Here is a 21,442-nt window from a genome sequence, read left to right on the forward strand (position 1 = left end):
GCACGGAGCTGAGCCGGGCTCAGCTAAACCCTTCCCAGTCTGCAGAGCCCGACAGGATGGGCTCAGCCCCGGCTTTGGGCAAATCCCACCGGTTTCTGATTGCGGCTACTCCACGGCAGCCGAGAGCCTGCAGCCACCATCCAGCTGCTCCCAGGGGTGGGTGCAGACCCAGCGCAGGGCCGAGGTGCCACTGGGGCACTGCGGGGACCACCCTGTGCCCCCCTGGGGGGCCCAGGACCCCATGGCCCCCCCATCATCCCTGTCTCACTTCCCACCCACAGCTTCAGAGTAGACTAAAAGGCTGAAAACCCCGTTTCCACATGGGGGACTGGCTCACACTGAGACGCTCCGCTGCCTCTCCCTGCCACCGGCTGCACGTGGGCAAGAGGAGCCCCCGGCAGCTTGAGTGGCCTTAATTGAGCGTGTTTAAATTAACTCCGCAAGTGGGTTAAGCCGAGGGGGACACGTGGGTTCGGCCGAGCAGCTCCCGCGGCCGTTGCTGCAGGGCTGGGCCCCAGCAGCTGCTGCAGCCCCGACGGGACATCGCCGGGGCGGCTTTTTCTCCGCCGAGGACAAGGAGCCCCCTTGTTCGCTGGGCTGCGGGTGTCCCCCCACCCTGGCTCCTGTCCCCCCACCCTGGTACCCATGCCCTTCCTGCAAAGCACTGGTGCTCAGTGGCTGGGCTGCCCCGGCCCTGCGCTCTCCCCTGGAAGGGTTTTGGGATGTCCCTGCCCTGGGGAGACACTTTGGTGGCGATGCCCAACGCTGGTGGGGTGAGTGTGGGGAGCCAGGTGTCCCCCACCCCATCTGCTCCGTCCTGCTGTGGAGGGGACCTCAGGGGACGATGGGACGGGTCCCCCGCACCCCACGGCCGTCCCCCCTCCCTGCTGTGTTTCCGCTGGCCGGGCTGTGGCCGCCTGCACCCCGAGATAGGCACCCCGAGATAGGCATCCCGCGGCACAGGCGAGGGCTGGACTCGGCCCCAGCCTCCGGTGGAAGGGGGGTGGTGGGCAACAGGCTGTTGTGCTGCTTCCCGCCACGGCCGTGTCCCCCCCACCCCCTCGCCGTGTCCCCGGTGGTACTGCCACCCCCTACCCCTGCCCTGCTCTGCCAGCCAGGCCGGGCATCTCCACCCCCCAGCCAAAAGCAGCACGTCCCTCCCTGCACCCCAGTAGCCCTTTGGCTCCCTGGCAGGAGTGGTTGTGCGTGCGGGGGGGCCCTTCCTGTGTCCCCCGTCCCTGCTGTCCCTGTCCCCAGCTGTATCCTCTGAGATAAGCAGGGGACACGCTGCTACGGGCTGTGCGGGGCTACCAGCCACATTTCAGGGTGGCGATGGGGGCTGCTGCTGCCCTACTCCGGGCCCTGCTGCTCCTCGGGGGGCCACGCTTGGCCCCCACCCTGGGGCTCCTCCAGGACCACCCCACCGTGTACGAGGGACCCCCCGGCAGCTATTTTGGCTTCTCCCTGGATTTCCACGTGACCGAGGGCAGGTAGGGAAACACCGGGGTGCTGGGGCCGGGCACAGCACCCGTTTCCCCACCACTGACACCCGCTCTGCCCACCCCAGGCCCAGCGTGGTGGTGGGGGCACCCCACGCCAACACCTCCCAGCCCGGCGTGGCCCAGCCCGGTGCCGTGTTCCTCTGCTCCTGGCCCCTCGACGACCCCCCCTGCCAACCCCTCCTCATCGACACTACGGGTGCGTGGGTGCCACAGGGTGATGGGGGGGGGATGTGGGGGGGCCACCGGCCCAGCACACTCCCCCTCTCCTGCTCCCCCAGGGGACGAGACCGAGACCCAGAACACCCTGAATCTCCACACCTACAAGTCACACCAGTGGCTGGGGGCATCGGTCACCAGCTGGGACGGCAAACTGGTGGTGGGTGCACGCGGCGGGTGGGTGGGCACCCTTGGGTGGTGGCGGGGTGGGCACCCACCCTGTCCCCCTCCCCAGGCCTGCGCCCCGCTGCAGCACTGGAACGCGATGGACAGTCAGCAGGAGGCTTTCCGCACCCCGACGGGCGCCTGCTTCGTGGGTGCCCCTGGGCTGCGCCGCGTCGCCTGGTACTCGCCCTGCCGCGACCAGCTCATGGCCAGCACCTACCGCGAGAGCTACTACGGTGAGGGCAGGCGGGTGGGTGGGGGCAGTGGGTGCCCCCCACCCTTGGCCGGTCTGACCCTGCCCTGTGCCCGCAGTTGACGACAAGCGCTACTGCGAGATCGGCTTCAGCGCGGCCGTCACCCCGGTGAGACGGTGCTTGGGGGGGCGGCGTGTCCGGGGTGCCCCCGGGGATGCCCATGGGGATGCTGCTGGGGATGCAGAGGGTGTAACTGGGGTGGTACCTGGGTGTCAGGGTGGGGGATGCTGGGGTAGGGGTGCCCCGGGGTGGATGCTGATGCCGGCTTTTCCCACAGGACGGCACGCTGGTGCTGGGTGCCCCCGGCGGGTACTACTTCATGGGTGAGTCCTGCCTGCCGCGCACTGCCCCCCGGGCTGGCTGGTCCCGGGAGACTCACCTTTGGGTGGGCACGGCGGGAGGAGGGCACCCAGGATGGGGCATCCCCCTCAGTGCCACCCGTAGCGGCACTGGTAGCCCAGGGCGGGTGCCAGTGGATGCCCTGTCAGCGCTGGCACCCACCCCGGTGTCCCCCAGGGCTCCTGTACTCGGTGGGGGTGGATGCCATCCTCACCCGCTTCCACGGCAAGTCCCTGCTGTGGCCGGAGCGCCCGGGACGTCCCACGGAGGAGCCGCTGTCCAGGGACTACGAGGACGGGTATCGGGGTGAGCGGTGGGCACGGGGCTGCCCTGCCCCACGGCCGGCACGTGCCAGGGCACGGCGGGGTCACCAGTGCCCGTCTCCCTGCAGGGTACTCGGTGGCCGTGGGCGAGTTCGATGGCGATCCCAAAACCAAAGGTACAGCCGGGGGGGGCACAGGGGCCAGGGCCACCTGCAGTGTGGGGGGAGACGGGTCCTGGGCACCCCTGGGCTGCGGGGTGCCCTCCCCTCCCCAGAGCTCTGGGACACGGGTTGTGCCAGCTCAGGGGTCCCTGTGCCCCCGCGTCCACCCCAGTGCCGGGGGGTATCTCTGTGCCCACCCCAGTCCGGGGGTACCCTGGTGCCCCCACACTCACCCCAGTGCCGTAGTGGGGGCACTCAGGGCTCTTGTCCCCCGCAGAGTACGTGGTGGGGGTCCCCAACAAGAGCAACACGCGGGGCGAGGTGAGTGGTGCCCGGTGGCGGGGACACCGCTGTGGCCGGGCACCCCGGGGTGGCACCCTGGGGAGGGGCCGGGGCCGGGGCCTGACGCCGCTCTGGGCAGGTGGAGATCTTCAGTTTGGGGGTGACCCTGCGCCGGCTGCGTGTTGTCGCCAGTGAGCAGGTACCCCCCCACCCTGTGCCAGCACCCCACGGCACCCTGCCCCACTGCCCCATCACCCCCACTGCCCCCCTTCCCCACACTGCCCCCTTCCAGCACCCCAAGGCTCCCCGCTGCCCACTGCCCCCCTGCCCATTGCCCCAGCACCCCACAGCACCCCACTGCCTCCCCAGCGCCCCATAGCACCCCTGCACTCCCACCCCATAGCACCCCAGCACCCCCAACTTGTCCTCCCATCACCCCCCCTTCCCCATCACCCAGCGCACCCCACGGTGCCCCAGGCACAACCCCCCCCACCCAGACTCTTTCCAGGTGGCATCGTACTTCGGGCACACGGTGGCCGTGGCTGATGTCAACGGGGACGGGTGAGAGCCAGGACTGTCCCCCCCCCGCCTCATCCCCCATGGGGGCACCCTAGGGTGCTGCCCCCTTGCCTGGCACCCCCCTGGCTGCCTCCAGTCCCCAAACATGGGCACCCTGACCCTGACCCCCGCACCGGGCACAGGCAGGACGACGTGCTGGTGGGTGCCCCCCTGTACATGGCCCGGCGCCCCGACGGCCAGCGCAGCGAGGTGGGGCGCCTCTACCTCTACCTGGGGGGGGGGCAGCGGCCCCTCGCCCAGCCCCCCCAGACCCTGACAGGCACCCACCCCTACGGGCGCTTCTCTACCGCCATCGCCAGCCTCGGGGACCTGGACAAGGACGGCTACGGCGGTAACACCGGCCTGGCACGGGGGTGGTGGGGAAGGGGGGGCTGTGCCAGGGCCTAAACCATGGAGGAAACTGAGGCAGGAGCACTTGGGCAGGTGGTGGGATGGGACACCCGGGGGGTGCTCATGTTCCCTGTGTCCCCAGACGTGGCCGTGGGTGCCCCGCTGGGGGGTGACGGTGGCAGCGGGCAGGTCTTCATCTTCCGCGGGCAGAGCGAGGGTTTGATGCCGGTGCCCACCCAGCTCCTCGACAGCCCCTTCCGCGGCCCGGCCGCCTTCGGCTTCGCCCTGCGCGGTGCCACCGACCTGGATGGCAACGGCTACCCGGGTACGGCCCCGCTGTGTGGCCACCTCTGGGCCACCACGGTGCCACCCGCCCCGTCACCGACCCCCTGCTTGTCCCCACAGATCTGCTGGTGGGGGCTTATGGGGTGGCCAAGGTGGCCGTGTACTGGTGAGTGCCTGTCCCGTCGGCTCCAGTGGCAGCACGGCCTGGGGAGGTCCCTACCCATGTCCCCTGACACCTCAGCTCTGTCCCCATGTGCCAGGGGACAGCCCGTGGTGGTGGCCCGCACCCAGCTGAGTGTCCCCGACGGGCTGAACCCTGAACTCCTGGAGTGTGTCCTGCCTGGTTCCAGCGCCCGCGTCAGCTGGTGAGCCATGTTGTGGGGACACTGCCATGGGGACACCACCGTGGGGACACCACCAGCATGGGGACATCGCCCCGGGGCTGCTGGCAGGTCCCTGAGCACCCCTGGGTGCTGTCCCCCTCGCAGCTTCCCCGTGGTGCTGTGCGTCAGCGTGACGGGCCAGCACATCCCCCAGAGCATCAGTGAGTGTCCGCGTCACCCGGGGGGGGCACAAGGGGCACCGCTGGGGTGTCACCAGGGTGTCACCAAGTACTGTGCCCTGCCAGGCCTCGATGCCGAGCTGCAGCTGGATCGGCTGAAGCCCAGGCTGTCCCGGAGGGTCCTGCTGCTGCACGGCCACCAATCGTCCTGGCACAGGGCACTGGCACTGACCCCGGGGACACCCCCCCTGTGCCACAACCTCACCGCCTACCTGCGGGTACGGGGACGGTGCCAGCGTGGGCTGGCACGGGTGGGGACAGTGACATCCCCAACCGGGATGGGGACAGTGGCTTTCCCAGCCCAAGAAGGGTGGGGGCCAGGGCTGGGGACAGTGGCCAGCTGGGATGGGGACAGTGGCACCCCGAGCTGCGATGGGGACAGGGCTGGGGACAGTGGCACCCCCAGCTGGGATGGGGACAGGGATGGGCACAATGGTTTTCCTAGCCCAAGAGGGTGGGGGACAGGGCTGGGGACAGTGACATCCCCAACCGGGATGGGGACAGTGGCTTTTCCAGCCTAAAAAGGGTTGGGGACAGGGATGGGGACAGGGCTGGGGACAGTAGCACCCCCAGCTGGGATGGGGACAGGGCTGGGGACAGTGTCTTTCCCAGCTGGGATGGGGACAGTGGCTTTCCCAGCCCAGGTGGGTGGGGGACAGGGACGGGGACAGTGGCAGCCCCAGCTGGGATGGGGACAGGGATGGGGACAGCGGTGTCCCCAGCCCGGGTGGGTGGGCGCCCCGGGGTGGGGGGTGCGGGTGCTCACTGGGGTGCTCTGCCCGTGGGTGCCCCCAGGACGAGGCCGACTTCAAGGACAAGCTGAGCCCGGTCGCCCTGAGCCTGAGCCTGGCGCTGCCCAGGGGGACCCCGGGGCTGGTGCTCTACGGGGACACCCTGGTGCAGGCGCAGGTAGGGGGGGGACACAGCTGAGCTGGGGACGTCGCTGCAGTGCCCCGGGGGGGGCTTGTCCCCACGGTTGGGCCAGGGCACATGTGGGTCCCCCCAGGCCGGGGCACCCACTGCCACCGCTGTGCTCCCCAGCCTGTGCCCAGTGTCCCCAGCCCCTCCCTGGGACACAGCCCCTGCCCTCCCTGCTGTCCCCCGTCACTCTCCAGGATGTCCCCCCAGTCTCCCCCACTGTCCCTGCTCCCTCCTTGGGTTGTCCCTCCAGTCCCCCCCACCGTCCCCAGTGCCCCCTGGATGTGTCCTCAGTCACTCCCTGGCACGTCCCCCTGCCCAACCCTCTGCACTCACCCTGCTGTCCCCAGTCCCTCCAGGATGTCCCTCCATGCTGTTCCTGCTCCCTCCTTGGGGTGTCCCCCAGTATCCTCCATTGTCCCCAGTCTGTCCATGGGATGTCCCCTCTGTACCCTCCACCATCGCCAATCCCTCCCCGGGATGTCCCCCAGTATCCTCCACTGTCCCCAATTGCCCTCCCAGGGATGTCCCCTCTGTACCCTCCGCTGTCCCCAGTCCCTCCCCTGGATGTCCCCCCAGTACCCTCCACTGTCCCCAGTGACTCCCCATCCCACACTCCCCACTCCCCCCCGTCCCCCCACTCCCTCCCAGACCCACATCATCCTGGAGGACTGCGGCGAGGACAACCTCTGCGTCCCCGACCTCCACCTGGCTGCCGACACGTGAGCGCCTGGGCGGGCGAGGGTGGGTGCCCGCTGTCACCCCGGGGTGCTGAGCCTTGTCCCCGTGTGTGTGTCCCCCCCCCAGCCCCAGCAGGCGCCTGCTCATCGGGGCGGAGGCCGTGCTGCGCCTGCGCGCCAACGCCAGCAACGCGGGCGAAGGCGCCTTCGAGGCCGAGCTGCGGGTGCAGTTGCCCCCCGGCACCCACTACCAGGTGGCCCGCAGCAGCATCCCGGTGGGTGCCCGGTGGGGGGGGTGTCAGGGGGTGTCTGGGGTGGGGGTGCAGGTTCCCACAGTGGTTCTGGTGCTTGGGGGGTCTCTGATGTGTCACCTCCCCGTGTCCCCACCCCGTAGGGGCAGGAGAAGCTGAGCTGCAACCCCAGGAAGGAGAACGGGAGCCACGTGGTGCTCTGCGAGTTGGGCAACCCCATGAAAGCGGGGGCACGGGTAAGGGTTGGGGGGTCCCCGGCTCTGGGCCCATCACCCTGGCGTCAGGGCTGGGCACGGCTGGTGGGGGGGGTCACCCACCCACCCTCCTGCTGCCCTCCCAGATCACCGTGGACATGGAGCTGAGCGTGTCCGGGCTGGAGGACATGGGTGACACCATCACCTTCCAGCTCCAGCTGTGGAGGTGACACCGTGCCAACCCCCTGTCCCCTGCCCGCTGCTGGGACCCGGACACCTGGCACTTGGTGGCCTCAGTGTGTCCCCAGACTCGGTGGCCGTCCCTCACCCCACTGTGTCCCCGCAGCAAGAACAGCCCCAGCTCCACCAACGCGTCGGTGACGGTGACGGTGCCCGTGGAGGTGCAGGCGGAGATGGAGCTGCGAGGGTGAGGGTCTGGGGGGGACAGGGGGGACCGGGGGGGCCACGGGGGGACACTGACCCCCCTCTCCTGCCAGCAACTCCCTGCCTGCCACCACGGTGCTGCCCGCGAGCTGGCGCAGGGTGGAGGGCAGCCGGCGCCTCGAGGACCACGGCATCAAGGTGGAGCACGTCTACCAGGTAGGGTGCTGCACCCATGGGTGCCTGGGGGACTGTCCCCTCCCCAGTGTCACCTCACTGTCCTCCCACAGCTCCACAACAAGGGTCCCAGCACCGTCAGCGGGGTCACCCTGCACCTCGCCGTCCCCAGCCAGCTGGGTGGCCGCATCCTGCTCTACCTGCTGGAGCTGGGCACCGAGGGGGGCATGAGCTGCACCAACCCCCCCGGCCTCAACGCCGAGCAGGTAGGGTGCTGCCTGGGGACCGGCACCCCCCTCTGGGTGCTGGGTGGGTGTCCCAGTGGGGTGTGTCTCCCCTTTATCTCCTTCCAGCTGGAGATCCCCCGGCCCACGGGCGCAGCACCCTGGAATGGCACCCACCAGCGGGAGCGACGGGAGGCGGAGGAGCCGCCGGGTGCGGGGCTGGAGGAGCCCATCCCCGTGGTGAGCGGGTGCTCCCCGGGGACCTGCAGCCCGTGATGGGTGTGGGGGCTTGGGGGGGGCCTCCCCAGGGTGCCGGGGGGGGGTGGTGTGTGTGTCAGGGTGACGCCCGTCGTGTCCCGCAGGACTGCAGCAACGCCACGTGCGTGGGCATCGCCTGCCGGGTGCCCAGCCTGGCCAAGGACCAGCGGGCGCTGGTGACTGTCCATGCCCTGCTCTGGATGGACACCCTGCAGCAGGTACTGGCCCCTCTTGGGGACAGGGAGGGGACAGGGGTGGTGGCACTGTGTCCCTCGGGTGTCCCCGCCATGTCTCCTCCTGCACGGTGGTCCCCGGGGACCTGCAGAGAGCAGCCCTAGGGATGCCGGGTGCAGGGTCATCGCCTGCCAGCGCCCCTGATGTCATGTCCTCATGTGTCCCCGTGTGTCCCCATGTGTCCCCACGTGTCCCCATGGCTGTCCCCAGCGGGAGCACCTCCTGAAGCAGTTCCTCATCCATTCGCGAGCCTGGTTCAACACCTCGGCCATGCCCTACCGCATCCAGCCCCGCGTCCTGCCCGCCGGGGAGGCCACGGTAGGGCTGGCATGGCCACGGGGGACACAGGGACAGGCCGTGGTGGCAGCGGTGTCACCCACCTGTCCCTCTGCAGGCTGTCACCGAGGTGGTGCGCGCCAGCCCCGGCGGCGAGGGAGCTGTGCCGGTGTGGTGGGTGGTGCTGGGGGTCCTCGCCGGGCTCCTGCTCCTCACCTTCCTCATCCTCCTCATGTGGAAGGTGAGAAGGCTGGGGGGGGACACTGGGGACATCGGTGACACCGGTGACACCCTGCCATGGCAGTGGGACCCCAATGGCACTGGAGGAACCCACGAAATGGGAGACCCGGCCCTGGGGGCGGAGGCTGCGGGCACAGGATGTGGGACAGCACCTGGGGTGATGCCGTGGGGTCCCCCGGGGGTGACTCCGTGGGGTCCCCCACGGCCGGGCTGTCACCGTGTCCCTCTGCCAGGTGGGTTTCTTCAAGAGGACGCGGCCGCCCTCCGAGGACGACACGCAGGAGCTGGTGCCCGGCCAGGCCCAGGAGCCGCGGGGTGCCCAGGGCTAGTGGGGCCCCCCGGGGTCCCCCTGCCCCATGGCACCCCCCCGCCCCAGCCCCCGTGACCCCAGCACCCCTGGGTGCCCACCCAGCACCCCACTGCTGCCCCTGGACAATACATCTCTGCCCAGCACCCTGGTGCTTCCTGTGGGGTGATATGGGGGTGCCCCCCCCCCGAACCTGTGCCGGGGGGGCTGGGGAGGGGACAGGACACATGCAGGGTGACTTAGGGGCAGGGGGTGCCTTTTGGGGACCCCCGTGTGCCTTGTGGGGTGTCCCAGGGGCCCGTGTGACTCCGCACAGGCCTGGTGGGTGGGTGCTGGGGGGGTACCGGGGGGGTGCCAGGACTGGGGGAGGTGTTTGGGGGGGTCAGTCTGGGGGGCTGGTGCGGTGCTGGGGGGTCGGTGTGGAACTGGGGGGCGGATGCCGGTCCCGGGGTCACTCCCGGGATGCCGGTGCCGGAACGGGGGGCGGGTGCCGGTCCGGGGTCCAGTGCCGCGATGCCGGTGTGGTACCGAGTCCCGGTCCCGGGGCGGTGCCGGGGGTGGGTCCGGGGTCCCGGGGCGTTACCGGGGGTGGGTGCTGGGATGCTGGTGCCGGTACCGGGGCCAGTCCCGGGATACCGGTGCGGTACCGAGTCCCGGTCCCGGGGTTCGGGGCGGGGCCGGGGGTGGGTCCGGGGTCCCGGGGCGGGTCCGGGGGTGGGTCCGGGGTCCCGGGGCGGGGCGGGCGGCCGTGCCCGGCGGCTCCGGCAGGTGGAGCCCGGTCCCCGCGGCGGCGGCGGGCGGAGCGGGCCGGGCCGGGCGGGCCGGGCATGGCGGGGGTAACGGCGCGGAGCGACCATGCGGCCCCGCCGCCTCCTGCCGCCGCTGCCGGTGCTGCTGCTGCTGGTGGCCGCGGGCGGGCGGCGGGCGCGGGGCGCGGCGGAGCCGGGAGCGCACGGTGAGAGCGGCCTTTGTGTGCGGGGGCGGCGGGCGGCGGCGGCGGGGGGAGGCGCCCGCCCCCGCCCCGACCCGCCCCGACCCCCGCCCCGACCCCCGCCGGCCCCTCCAGCCCCCCCCACCCCGCCCGGTGACCCCCATCCCGCCCGGACGGGCCCCTCCGTGCCCCCCCCCCGCCGTGCCCGCCCCTCCGGCTGACCGTCCGTCTGTCCGCCCCCCCCGCCCCCGGCTGGCGGTCTGTCCGTCCGTCCGTGCCCCCCCCCCGCGGCTGTCTGTGTGTCTGTCTGTCTGCCCGCCCGCCCCCCTCCCCGGTCTGTCCGTCCGTCTCCCCCCTCCCCGGGCGGTTCTGGCCACCGGCGGGCAAAGGGTGCTGGGTGGGTGGGGGGTCCTGGGGAGCGCCGGGGGGGTGCAGGAGGGCGAGTGGGGGGGGTCCTTGGCAGTGCCGGGGTGGGTGGGGGTCGGAGACAGAGCTTGGGGGTGCAAGAGGGCGGGGGTGGTCTCAGGCCATGGGGTGCAGGATGGGGTGGGGGGGTCCTGGGCGGCACCGGGGGGTGCAACATGATGGGTGGGGGTCGCAGGCCAGGGGGTGCGTGATGGTGGGTGGGGGTCGTGGACAGAGCTTAGGGGTGCAGGAGGGTGGGGGTGGTCCCAGGCCAGGGGGTTCAGAAGGGTGGGGGGAGGGTCCTGGGCAGAGCCTGGGGGTGTGAGAGGGCGGGTGGGGATCGCAGGCCGAGGGGGTGCAGGATGGTGGGTGGGTGGGGGTCCTGGGCGGTGCCAGCGGGTGCAGGGTGGTGTGGGGGGGTCCCAGGCCAGGGAGTACCGGAGCATGGGAGGGTGGGTGGGGGTTCCAAGCAGCACCCGGGGGTGCAGGATGGTGGGGGGTGTCCTAGGCGGGGTGCGGGGGTCACCCCACTGCAGGCACCTGTGCCCGCTCCCGGCAGGCAGGGTGGGCCTTGGGGTGCAGCGCGCCGCTTCGGGGTCCCCGTGACTCCCCGTCACCCCCCACCCCAAACCCTCCTGGCAGTGCCCCTGTGCCAGGGGAGGTGTCCCCGGGGGGCCGAGGTGGGGGCAGTGGGGTGAGGGGGGTCCCCGGCGCGGCCCCATCCTGCCCGTGCTGGCTCAGCTCTCCCGCTGGCGTCACCGTCCCACTCCCAGCCGAGGGCCTGGCACCCCCCGCCCACCCACCATGGAGCTGTGGGGTCATACTGGGAGGAACTGGGGTGCCAGCATGCCCCGTGGTGGCTGGGGACCCCTTGGTGATGGTGGGGGGCTTGTGCCCATGGGGCCAGGAGGGAGGGGGCCATATCCTCCACGCTGGGGGTGGCACCTTGGCCCCCCCCTCTCCGGAGGACTCCGGGGGGTGGCTGTTGGTGCCAGCTGTCCCCCAGCAGCTGCGGGTGGCCCGCATGTGGCCGCGGGGACATTCCTGCCCCCCGGGTGCCGGCTGTCCCCGCTATGTGGGGGGACGCCCCCAGTGTGTCGTCCCCCCCCCCCCACGCCCGACTCCCCCCAGTGCGTCACCGAAGCAGCTGCTGCAAATTCCTCCCCTTGCCCTTTGCCACATCTGGGCAACATCTGGGCTGGGGTGGGGGTCGGGGGTCGCGTTGGGTTGCCCAGTGGTGTTGGGGGCTTTTGGGGGGCAGGATGCTGCCGGGGGGGACACGGGGTCCTGAACGCGCCCGGGGCCGCGGGATGAAGGAGGTCGTTGCCAGGGTGACGGCGCCCGAGCCGGGCCGGCTGCCAAGGGCTGCGGGCTCATGCGCAGGATGGCGCCGGCACGGGGGGGGCCGGGGGCATGGGAGGGTGTGGGGTGTCCCCCCCCCCCCCAGCCGTGCCCCACCCCTGTCCTGCATCGGCGACTGGGGAGGGGGGACCAGTCCCTGGGCTGCTGGTGGGGCCCACTGGGGCGGAGACCCCCCGAACTTGTGACATGTGTGAGCTGCACCCTGGGGGGGGGCATGGCCCTGCCTGGCCCCTCGTGGGGGATTTTGGGAGGGACACGAGTGGGAGCACCCAGCCATGTGGGCACAGCACCCTGCAGCAATAACCCCCCCATCCACCAGCGCTACAGGGGGGCACAGGGGGGCACAGGGGTGATGCCCACACCCCCTGTAACCTGCTGGGATGGTGCCCCCAAACCTGCCAGCACGGTGCCTGCTGGGACGGTCCCTGTCACCTCACGGGGGTGGTGCCCATGACACACCAGGGACCACCGGGCCACCGGGATGGGTCCCCACCACCCTGCCGGGATGGTGGCCATGACCCACCGCGATGGTGGCCATGACCCACCGGGATGGGTCCCACCACCCTGCCGGGATGGTGGCCATGACCCACCGCGATGGTGGCCATGACCCACCGGGATGGGTCCCACCACCCTGCCGGGATGGTGGCCATGACCCACCGCGATGGTGGCCATGACCCACCAGGATGGGTCCCACCACCCTGCCGGGATGGTGGCCATGACCCACTGTGATGGTGGCCATGACCCACCAGGATGGGTCCCACCATCCTGCTGAGGTGGTGTCCCCCTCCTCATCCACAGGGCACGCTGCGGGGGTACCAGCCAGTATGGGGGTGCCCCGTGCCCTCACCCACGTGTCACCCGTGTCCCCGCAGAGGTGCTGCTGAAGGTGCAGGTGTACGAGAGCGGGACGCTGGCCCCACTGGCCCAGGCCACCCTGGAAGTCTTTGGCAACCGCAGCTCGCTGGCGACCGGCACCACCGACCACGAGGGCACCGGTGTCCTGCCCGTCCCCTAGACCGCCTGGGCACCTGGGTCCTCGTCACCGCCACCCGCCGTGGCTACGTCACCGCCTCCGTCCCCTGGCGCGTCAACAAGCTGCCGCGTGAGTGACCGGGACCCCCAGCCCTTACGGGGGACCCCAATGCCATACTGGGGGGGTTCTGAGCCCCTATGGAGGTCCCCAATTCCTTACTGGGGGGCTCTGAGCCCTGATGGGGACCCCAACTCTTCACTGGGGGGCTCTGAGCCTTATGGGGTGACACAGTCCCTTAATGGGGGGACTCTGAACACTTATGGGACACCCCAACCCTTTACTGGGGGACACCTGATGCCTCACTGGGTGGCTCATATGGAGAGCCCCCAGTCCCTTCCTGGGAAACCCCAACCCCTTATTGGGGGGTTCTGAGCCCTTATGGGGGTCTCCAATCCCTTACTGGGGGGCTTTGCACCATTATGGGGGGCCCTGAGTCTTCACTGTGGGAGTTGGTTCCTTATGGGGGACTCTGACCTCTTACAGGGGCTCTAACCCCATACTGGGGGAACTGGTCCCTTACTAGGGGCCTAAATCCTTTATGGGGGAGCACAAGCTCTTAATGGGGTCCCTCATTCCTCTTACTGGGGGGGGCTCCAATCTCTTACTGGGTGACTTTGATCCCTTACTGGGGGCCTTTGGTCCCTTAATGGGGACACCCAGTCCCTTACTGGGACTCCAGTCCCTTCCTGGGGACCCCAAAGGGCTTTTGGGAGGGGGTCCCTTACAGAGGGTTGTTAGGGGGGGTCCAGCCTCTTTGGGAGGGGACAGCCATGTCCTGGTGGCCCTGAAGTCCCCCCATCCTCGGGTGGTGGGGGCCAGGGGGTCACCCTTGACTGGGTGCCAGCCCTTGTCCCCAAGGCCATCACAGGGTGGGGGGAAGTGCGGGTCACGTCACAGCGGGTGGGACACGTGGGGGGGGGGGGGCATGCAAGGATGGAGGTGCATAGAGGAGGGGGTGCACAGGGGTTGGGTGGGTGCAGGGGTGGGGTCGCAGGGATGGGGGTGCATGTGGTGGGCGAGGCTGGGGCTGTGGGTGTGTGCGAGGAGCGGGGAGTGCTGGGATTCGGGGGGTGCAAGGATCGGGGGGTGCGGGCGTGCCAGGCCTGGGGGTGTGCAAGAGCGTGATGGCACACAGGGACTGGGAGGCGGGGGGGGTGCAAGGATCAGGGGGTGCAAGGAAGAGGTGTGGGGGGTGTGCACAGGTTGGGGACATGCATGGACGTGCCAGGCCTGGGCTGGGGGTGTGCAGGGGGTGCCCCCACCCTGCCGCTGCCTGTCCCTCCCTGTCCCTATGTCCATCCCACCTCTTGCTGCCCTGTTCCCTCTCCCCACCCGCTTTGTGGGGCCCATCACCCCCCTCTCCCCATCAGCACCCACCCTCCCCCTCCTCCCCAGCACCCCCCCCTCCCAAACCTGGGGGGCTGGGGAGGGGGGAGCTATATTTGGGGTCCCCCTATCACCCTCCCCCTTGCAGTCTACGCCTCCATCAGCCTCTACCTGCTCCCTGAGCGCCCCGCCACCCTCATCCTCTACGAGGACCTGGTCCAAATCCTCCTGGGATCCCCAGGTGAGCGATGGGGATGGAGCGCTGGGGGTGGCACCGCCGTCACCCCTGGGTGCTGCCACCCACCTTGTGTGTGTGTGTGTCCCCTCCAGGTGCCCGGGGGCAGCCGTGGGCGCAGTTCCCGCGGCGGGCAGCCCGCCTGCCCCGCAGCTCCACGTACAACCAGCTCGCCGCGTCCCTCACCGCCGCCACCGGCCCCAGCCTGGCTCGCGCCTTCCCCGCCTTCCTCGGGGCCGAGCAGGACGGCAGCGGTACGGGGGGATGGGGGGGACACTGGGGGATTTGGGGGGGACACACCCACCCCATGAGGTCATCCCCTATGTATGTCCCTTGTCCCCGCAGCCAATGCCACCTGGCTGGAGCTGGCGCCCGTGGCGGCTCTCAGCGTCCACCTCTTCACCGGGAACGGGACGGAGGTGCCGCTGGCCGGCCCCGTCCATCTGTCCGTCCCTTTGGCCCCCGACGCCGGGCCTGTGGTAGCCACCAGCGTGCCAGCCTGAGGTTTGACCGCAAGAGCGGTGAGTGCTGGTTGAGGGGGGTGGCAGAGGGGTGGCACGGCTCCTGCCGGGGATGGCGGTGGAGGGGGGTGATGAGTCTGGGGGGTCTCAGCCCACCTCGGGGGGGGATGGACGTGTCTCCCTGCAGGGCTGTGGGTGCGTAACGGGACGGGGCTGATCCGTAAGGAGGGCCGGCAGCTCTACTGGACTTTTGTCTCCTCCCAGTTGGGATACTGGGCAGCAGCTCTTCCCTCTCCCAGCACAGGTAGGGTGACACCCATGGGTGCCCCCAGCCTGGGTCCCACCGTCCCCAGGCTGTCCTGGGGGGTGGCAGCACCGCGGGGGGGGAATGTCCCTCACCCCTCCCACCCATCCCGTGCGGTGCTGCTGGGTGCAGCCCCTGGGGTGCTCTCACTGGTGGGGGGGTGCCCGTGCCCCGTCTGACCCCGCTGTCCCCCAGGGCTGGTGGCGATGGCGGCGGGCGTGACGGACATCACCACCTACCACACCATCTTCCTGCTCACCATCCTGGGCGCCCTGGCCCTGCTCGTCCTCATCCTCCTCTGCCTCCTCATCTACTACTGCAGGTCAGCACCCCCCGCCCAGCCCCCCCCCAGGGGTCCCGACCACGGCTTGGGGGGGACCCACACTGCTTGGACCCCTGGGCATCCTACAGCTGGGTACGGGGAGGGGACCAGCCCCTGCCTGGCACCGCCTGGCATCCTATAGCTGAGGGTGGGGAGGACACTGCCTGCCTGGAGCCTTTGGGTGCCCTATAGCTGGCTGGTGGGGGGGGCAGCATTCCCTGGCACCCCTGGGTGCCCTATACCTGGCTATGGGGACAGCCACCCCACCTTGTCACCCCTAACCATCCTATAGCTGCCTATGGGGAGAACCACCACCCCCTGGCAGCCCTGGGTGCCCTATAGCTGGCTTTGGGGAGGGGGCACCACCCTTCTGGCACCCCTGGGTGCCCTACACCTGGCTATATGGGGACAGCCACCCCCCACCATCCTATAGCTGGCTTTGGGGAGGGGGCACCACCCCCTGGCACCCCTGGGTGCCCTATAGCTGGCTTTGGGGGCGCCCACCACCTCCTGCCCCCCCCCGCCCTTGGTGCCCTGGCAGGAGCCCCCTCCTCTAGCACCCTCCAGCCGGTGAGGGAGGTGGGTGGGGTGGGGGCCCGCAGCAGCCCCCTCCCGTGGGGTGACCCAGCCGCCGTCTCCCCGCAGGCGGCGGTGCCTGAAGCCGCGGGCGCAGCACCGCAAGCTGCCGCTGCCGGGGCCGCTGGACGCCGCTCGGCGGGACCAGGCCACCTCGGTGTCCCAGCTGGACCTCCTCTGCGGTGGCAGCCACCTGGAGACGGCGTCCTCGGGGGGGGACACCGACCTCCCCACCCCCGGTTTACCCCCCACTACCCGTGACCTCCCCACCACCCGGCCGGACTTTTTCCAACCGCCAGCCCCCCCGTCCCAGCTCCGCGCCGGCCCCCGGACCCCCGCCGGCACCCTGGCCCCCCGCCGCCGCCAGCCCCCCGCGCCGGAGGACTACGGGCGCCCCGGCGAAGCCTTCGGCCTCAGGGCCGCCCGCTCGGTGGACGGGCTGCAGCCGCCGGACGAGCATCCCCGGGGGACCCCCGCGTTCCCCCCCCGGCCCCCCTCACCTCCGGTGTTTGCCCGTTACGGGGGGCAGCCAACCGAGCACCCGCTGCCCGAGCCCCCCCCTCGCCCGCCCTCGCTGGCCCCCACGGGTCCCCTCCTCCTCTGCGGCCCCCTGGACCGGGGTGGGGGGCCGGAGGATGTTTACCGGGGGGTGATGCCCACCCTCCTCATCCCCGCCCGCTACATGCGCCTGGCCCCCGGCGAACCGGAGGGTCCCCCCGAAACCGACGGGGGACCCGGTTCGACGGCAGCAACGGCCGCCCCCCCGCCCCCCCCGTCCGCCGGGCAACCATTTGAGGAAGGGGAAAACTGGGGGGGAGCTCGTGCCCCCCAACCGGTGAGCGGCTCGGTGGCCATCCCGGTGCTGCTGGACGGGTCGGCGGTGGCTCAGCTCAACGGGGAGCTGCAGGCGCTGGCAGGGCAGCAGTTACTAGAATTGGGGGGGCCCCCCCCGCCAAGAGCTTGGTTCGTGTCCCTGGACGGCCGTTCCTCCCAGGTCCGACATTCCTACATCGATCTGCAGGGCGGCGACAGGGGCTCCGGCCCCGCGCCCCCCCCCCGCCTCCCCGGGGAGTCGGAGGTGGGGGGGAGGACGGAGGGACCCGGCCCCCCCCTTCCCGTCGCCTCCCCCGAGGACAGCTCGCTGGCCCCCTTGCTGGAAGCGGGGGCCGGGGGGCGGCGAGGGGGGGGCAGCGGCCGCAGCAGCGCCAGCGAAGCCCCCCGCGACTCCCTGACTAGTCCCGAGGAGGAGGCGCTGGCCGAGGCGGGCGAGGGGGGGGGACGAGGGGGGGCGACCGTAAAAGCCCCTGGCAGAAGCGGGAGGAGCGGCCGCTGATGGTCTTCAACGTCAAGTGAGTGGGTGGGGGGGGCGGGGGGGCCATGGGGGGGGGTGTGTGGATGGTGGGTACACTGCTACTGTCACCCTGCGCTGTCATTGTCCCAGCTCACCATCGGCATCACCCCCCGACTCTGTCCCCCCCCCCGTCCCCTGCTGGGGGTGGGGGGGTCAGAGAGACGAGCCCCAGGCTGCCCGTGTCCCTGTGTGCTTGGGACCCCCCCCCCTCACCCGTGCCCTGCCACATGGGGTCCTGCTGCCCGAGTCCCCCCCCCCGCCATGTCACCCCCCACCATCACATTGTCATTCATCTTTTTTGGGGGGGGGGAGGCAAGAATTGCCTGTCCACCCCCCCTCCAAGTCCTGAGGCCTGTCCCTGTTTGTGTCCCTGCAGGGCGGGGGGGGCCGGGAGTGCCCCCCGGGCCAGCGGTGCCTCCAAGCTGCCATAGGAGTTGGGGGGAGGGTCCCTGCCTCCACCCCCCCCCAACCTCATCCCCCTGCCCTTGGCTTTGGATTTTAATCGTGTTTCTAAACGTTTTCTACGTGGCGAGGATGAAGAGGGACCAGCGAGGGCTGGGCTGGCGGTGGGGGGGACATGGGGACCCCCCCCCAGGCACCGCCTGCCCCCCAGCCGGGCTGGGCAGGGAGCTGCTGCCTGCGCCTGCCTGCACGTCCCTGCCTGTTCGTTAGATGGCATTAATATATTAAAAAAAAAAAAAAAAAAGAAAAATGCCCCTGCCTCTGCTTCCTGCCTCAGTTTCCCCCATCTCCCCCCCCCCCCCCCCCCCTCCCCGAGGAGCCAGGGGATGGGGTTTGTCCTACAAACCTTTTATTGGGGTTGTGGCACCCAGGGGGGTCCCCAGGGACATCAGAGCAGCACCCTGCGGGGTGCAGGCAGGTCCCAGCGCTGGGGGCTGCACCCCCAGCCCCCCCCGGTGCAGCGGGACCCCCCTGGGCAGCAGTGACGGCCGTCGGAGCAGCAGAAGCCCTGTGGAGAGATACAGGATGAGATGGGGGGGAGGTAGGGAACGACACTGGGGGCATGATCCCCCACCCTGGTGCCCCCCCCACTCACCTGGGTGAAGGGGCAGCACCCCCAGGAGCCCCCCCGGGCCCGGCAGCACCTCTGCCCACCGCGGCAGGAGCGGGCAGCGTCGCAGGGCCACGGTGGCACCCGGCTGGGTGCTGGCGGCTCGCAGCGGGGCGGGTGGGAGGGTGGGTGTCCGGAGGGGGGGTGAGGGTGCCCGGAGCCGGGAGGTGGGTGCCCGCAGCAGGGGGGTGGGTGCCAGCAGCTTCTCGCAGCTCTGGGCGGCCACGTTGCAGGTGTAGCCCCGGGGGCAGCAGTGCTGGTGGTCGCGGCAGCAGACGGCCTGGGGGGGGGGGGGAGACAGGCTGGGCTCAGCGGGGGACTCAGGCATCCGGGTCCCTGGGTGCCATCCTGACCCCCCCAACCTCATGTACCCCCACTCCAGCCCTCCTCACACCCAGCAGCAGCCCCTGGGACAGTGCTGGACCCTGTCCCCAACATGCTCACAGAGTCCCCCATGGAGGGGGGGGGGGCACAGGGATGGAGGTGGGTGGTCCCACATCCCTGTCTCCCCCCCTCAGCTCTGCTTGTCCCCAAAGGGCCACACCCCACAGTCCCACCCTGCCCCAAACCCCCCTATTCCATCCCCCACCCCTTGTGCCCTGGTACAGACCACCCCCCTCCCCCAATACTCAACCCCCAGACCCCCCCCCAACCTGCTCCAGCGGGCAGCACCCCCAGGTGCCCGAGCTCAGCCGGCAGCACGTGCTCCCCTGGGGACAGCTCGTCGCCTCGTCACACCGCACGTCCCCCGCCCTGGCCAGCGCTGGGGTCTTCTGCACCCAGGGCCGGCGGCCCCCCCCCCTCCTGCAGGCAGCTGCCCCCCTCAGGGTCGCAGGTGTAGCCCTGGGGGCAGCAGTGCACGTGGTCGGGGCAGCAGACGGCCTTGGGGGGGCAAGAAGGGGGGGTCTGAGCCCAGCCTGCCCCCCCAGGGACCCCCAGCTCCAGGCCTGGGGACCCCCAGGGGACAAACTGTGTCCTCATCTGCCTGTTCCTGCCTTCCCTTGTCCCCTGTCCCCCTCCTCGCAGCCTGGCGCCATCCTCCCCTTGGGGGGAATATGGGACCCCCCGCCACTCTTGTCCCCCTGCAGTGGGACACACAAAGGTCCCCAAGCATCCCAGTGGCCTCGTGTCCCTTCATCACCTCCTGTCACCAGATCCCCAAACTGGTCCGTTAGCAGAGGGGGTCTGGCAGGTGCCCAGCAAAGGGGCCTGGTGTCACCCCCCTCCCCAGGGGACATCAAGGGGAGTGAAGCCCAACACCTGGCCTTGTCCCTCCTGGGGGACAGGGGACATCAGTCATTGTCCCTCCCAGGGCACAGGGACACCTGCCCCACGCCACAGGAGGTGGGTCTGTCCAGGGGACAGGAGGTGGCAGAGCCCTGCTGAACGTCCCCATGTCCCCAGGGCTGGTGCTCCAGCTGCTCGGGGCCCCTCGAGCTGTGTCCCCCCCTCAGGGACACCCCAGGACTCCCCGGGATCTCAGCCCAGACAGGGCCCCCCCAGACCTGCTCCAGCGGGCAGCACCCCCAGGTGCCTGAGCTCAGCCGGCAGCACGTGTTCCCGTCGGGGCAGCTCGTCTCCTCGTCACACTTCACGTCCCCCACCCGGCTCAGGGCCGGGGTCTTCTGCACCCAGGGCCGGCGGCCCCCCCCCTCCTGCAGGCAGCTGCCCGCCTCGGGGTCGCAGGTGTATCCCTGAGGGCAGCAGTGCACGTGGTCAGGGCAGCAGACGGCCTGTGGGGGGGACAAGAAGGGGGGGTCTGAGCCCAGCCTGCCCCCCCAGGGACCCCCAGCTCCAGGCCTGGGGACCCCCAGGGGACAAACAGTGTCCTCATCTGCCTGTTCCTGCCCTCCCTTGTCCCCTGTCCCCCCCCATCCCAGCCTGGCACCACCCCTCCTTGGAGGGTGGTCTATGGGGCCCCCCCGTCACCCTCATTCCCCCCCAGCAGGACAAGCCCGGGGACCATCCCGGTGGCCTCATGTCCTTCACCACCTCCTGCCACCAGATCCCCAAACTGGTCCCACTTAGCAGTGTGGGGCTGGTAGGTGCCCAGCAAAGGGGCCTAATGTCACCCCCATCCCTGTGGGACATCAGGGGTGAGAGCCCTGGGCTGGCCACATCCCTCCTGGGGGACAGGGGACACTGGCCCTCATCACACCCAGGGCACAGGGACATCTGACCTTGTCCCACCAGGGGAACAGGGGACATCTGAGCTTGTCCCCCCCAGGGGAATCTGCCCTCATCCTTCAAGGAGCAAGGGGACATCAGCCACTGTCCCCTACCAGGGCACAGGGACACCTGCCCCACGCGGCAGAAGGTGGGTCTGTCCAGGGGACAGGAGGTGGCAGTGCCCTGCTGAACGTCCCATGTCCCCAGGACTGGTGCTCCAGCTGCTCGGGGTCCTTCGAGCTGTGTCCCCCCCTCAGGGACACCCCAGGACCCCTGGTCTCAAGTCCAGCCCTGTGCCCCCCACATCCCTGGGTGCACCAACCCAGCTCCCTCACCCCACGCTGGGGACCCCAGCACGTCCTTGTCCCCATATAGGGACCCCCTGTCCCCACAGACAGGCCCCCCCCAAACCTGCTCCAGCGGGCAGCACCCCCAGGCGCCCGAGCTCAGCCGGCAGCACGTGTTCCCGTCGGGGCAGCTCGTCTCCTCGTCACACCGCACGTCCCCCACCCGGCTCAGGGCCGGGGTCTTCTGCACCCAGGGCTGGCGGCGCCCCCCCTCCTGCAGCAGCTGCCCCCCTCGGGGTCGCAGGTGTAGCCCTGGGGGCAGCAGTGCACGTGGTCAGGGCAGCAGACGGCCTGTGGGGGACAGGGACAAGAAGGGGGAGTCTGAGCACAGCCTGCCTGCCAAGGGACCCCCAGCTCCAGGCCTGGGGATCCCCAGGGGACAAGCCATGCCCCTCCCTGCCTGTTCCTGCCTTCCCTTGTCCCCTGTCCCCCAACCTAGCTTAATCCTCCCTTTGGGGGGGGTATGGGGA

General features: G+C 70.6%; 3 protein-coding genes across 4 annotated transcripts in view; 2 read left to right on the forward strand and 1 right to left on the reverse strand.

Moving 5' to 3' along the window:
- Positions 1-1,291: 1,291 nt before the first annotated feature.
- ITGA2B (integrin subunit alpha 2b) lies at positions 1,292-9,217 on the forward strand. Of its 2 annotated transcripts, none has more exons than XM_074849650.1 (30): positions 1,292-1,490; positions 1,568-1,698; positions 1,781-1,878; positions 1,954-2,119; positions 2,196-2,245; positions 2,415-2,460; positions 2,654-2,782; positions 2,868-2,915; positions 3,178-3,221; positions 3,322-3,381; positions 3,640-3,743; positions 3,884-4,092; positions 4,234-4,416; positions 4,497-4,542; positions 4,637-4,741; positions 4,865-4,920; positions 5,005-5,156; positions 5,734-5,847; positions 6,508-6,578; positions 6,664-6,811; positions 6,931-7,023; positions 7,128-7,207; positions 7,328-7,408; positions 7,479-7,581; positions 7,653-7,805; positions 7,893-8,003; positions 8,126-8,239; positions 8,466-8,573; positions 8,650-8,772; positions 9,005-9,217. In XM_074849650.1, the coding sequence occupies exons 1-30, from the start codon at positions 1,333-1,335 to the stop codon at positions 9,098-9,100; spliced, it is 3,180 nt and encodes a 1,059-aa protein (XP_074705751.1). In that variant the 5' UTR covers positions 1,292-1,332; the 3' UTR covers positions 9,101-9,217. The 2 variants fall into 2 exon arrangements, with proteins under 2 accessions (XP_074705751.1, XP_074705752.1); XM_074849651.1 differs by having other exon boundaries at positions 1,293-1,490; positions 3,691-3,743.
- A 687-nt stretch (positions 9,218-9,904) lies between these two features.
- Positions 9,905-18,098, forward strand: FAM171A2 (family with sequence similarity 171 member A2). Its single transcript, XM_074849767.1, is given in 12 exon segments — positions 9,905-10,009; positions 12,649-12,794; positions 12,797-12,878; positions 14,284-14,376; positions 14,466-14,624; positions 14,716-14,868; positions 14,871-14,891; positions 15,019-15,135; positions 15,331-15,457; positions 16,103-17,282; positions 17,285-17,382; positions 17,761-18,098. Coding segments are annotated over 12 exon segments (2,307 nt in total). The 5' UTR covers positions 9,905-9,933; the 3' UTR covers positions 17,816-18,098.
- An 80-nt stretch (positions 18,099-18,178) lies between these two features.
- Positions 18,179-21,442, reverse strand: part of GRN (granulin precursor) — a 25,253-nt gene continuing 21,989 nt past the window's right edge. The window contains 7 exon segments of the mRNA XM_074849663.1: positions 18,179-18,354; positions 18,442-18,736; positions 19,110-19,265; positions 19,267-19,338; positions 19,962-20,189; positions 21,037-21,201; positions 21,204-21,263. Coding sequence (XP_074705764.1) covers positions 18,185-18,354; positions 18,442-18,736; positions 19,110-19,265; positions 19,267-19,338; positions 19,962-20,189; positions 21,037-21,201; positions 21,204-21,263 — 1,146 coding nt within the window. The 3' untranslated portion in view covers positions 18,179-18,184.

The sequence above is a fragment of the Strix aluco genome, chromosome 24 (assembly GCF_031877795.1).
Source record: "Strix aluco isolate bStrAlu1 chromosome 24, bStrAlu1.hap1, whole genome shotgun sequence".
NCBI classification, from domain to species: domain Eukaryota; kingdom Metazoa; phylum Chordata; class Aves; order Strigiformes; family Strigidae; genus Strix; species Strix aluco.

What these genes read in the sequence shown, in the direction of transcription:
- ITGA2B (XM_074849650.1), top strand. Translation starts at nt 1,333, where the DNA reads ATGGGGGCTGCTGCTGCCCTACTCCGGGCCCTGCTGCTCCTCGGGGGG. An exon ending in CGGCGGGTACTACTTCATGG is followed by an intron (nt 2,461 to 2,653) that starts GTGAGTCCTGCC and finishes GGTGTCCCCCAG; the next exon opens with GGCTCCTGTACTCGGTGGGG. An exon ending in GGACAAGGACGGCTACGGCG is followed by an intron (nt 4,093 to 4,233) that starts GTAACACCGGCC and finishes CTGTGTCCCCAG; the next exon opens with ACGTGGCCGTGGGTGCCCCG.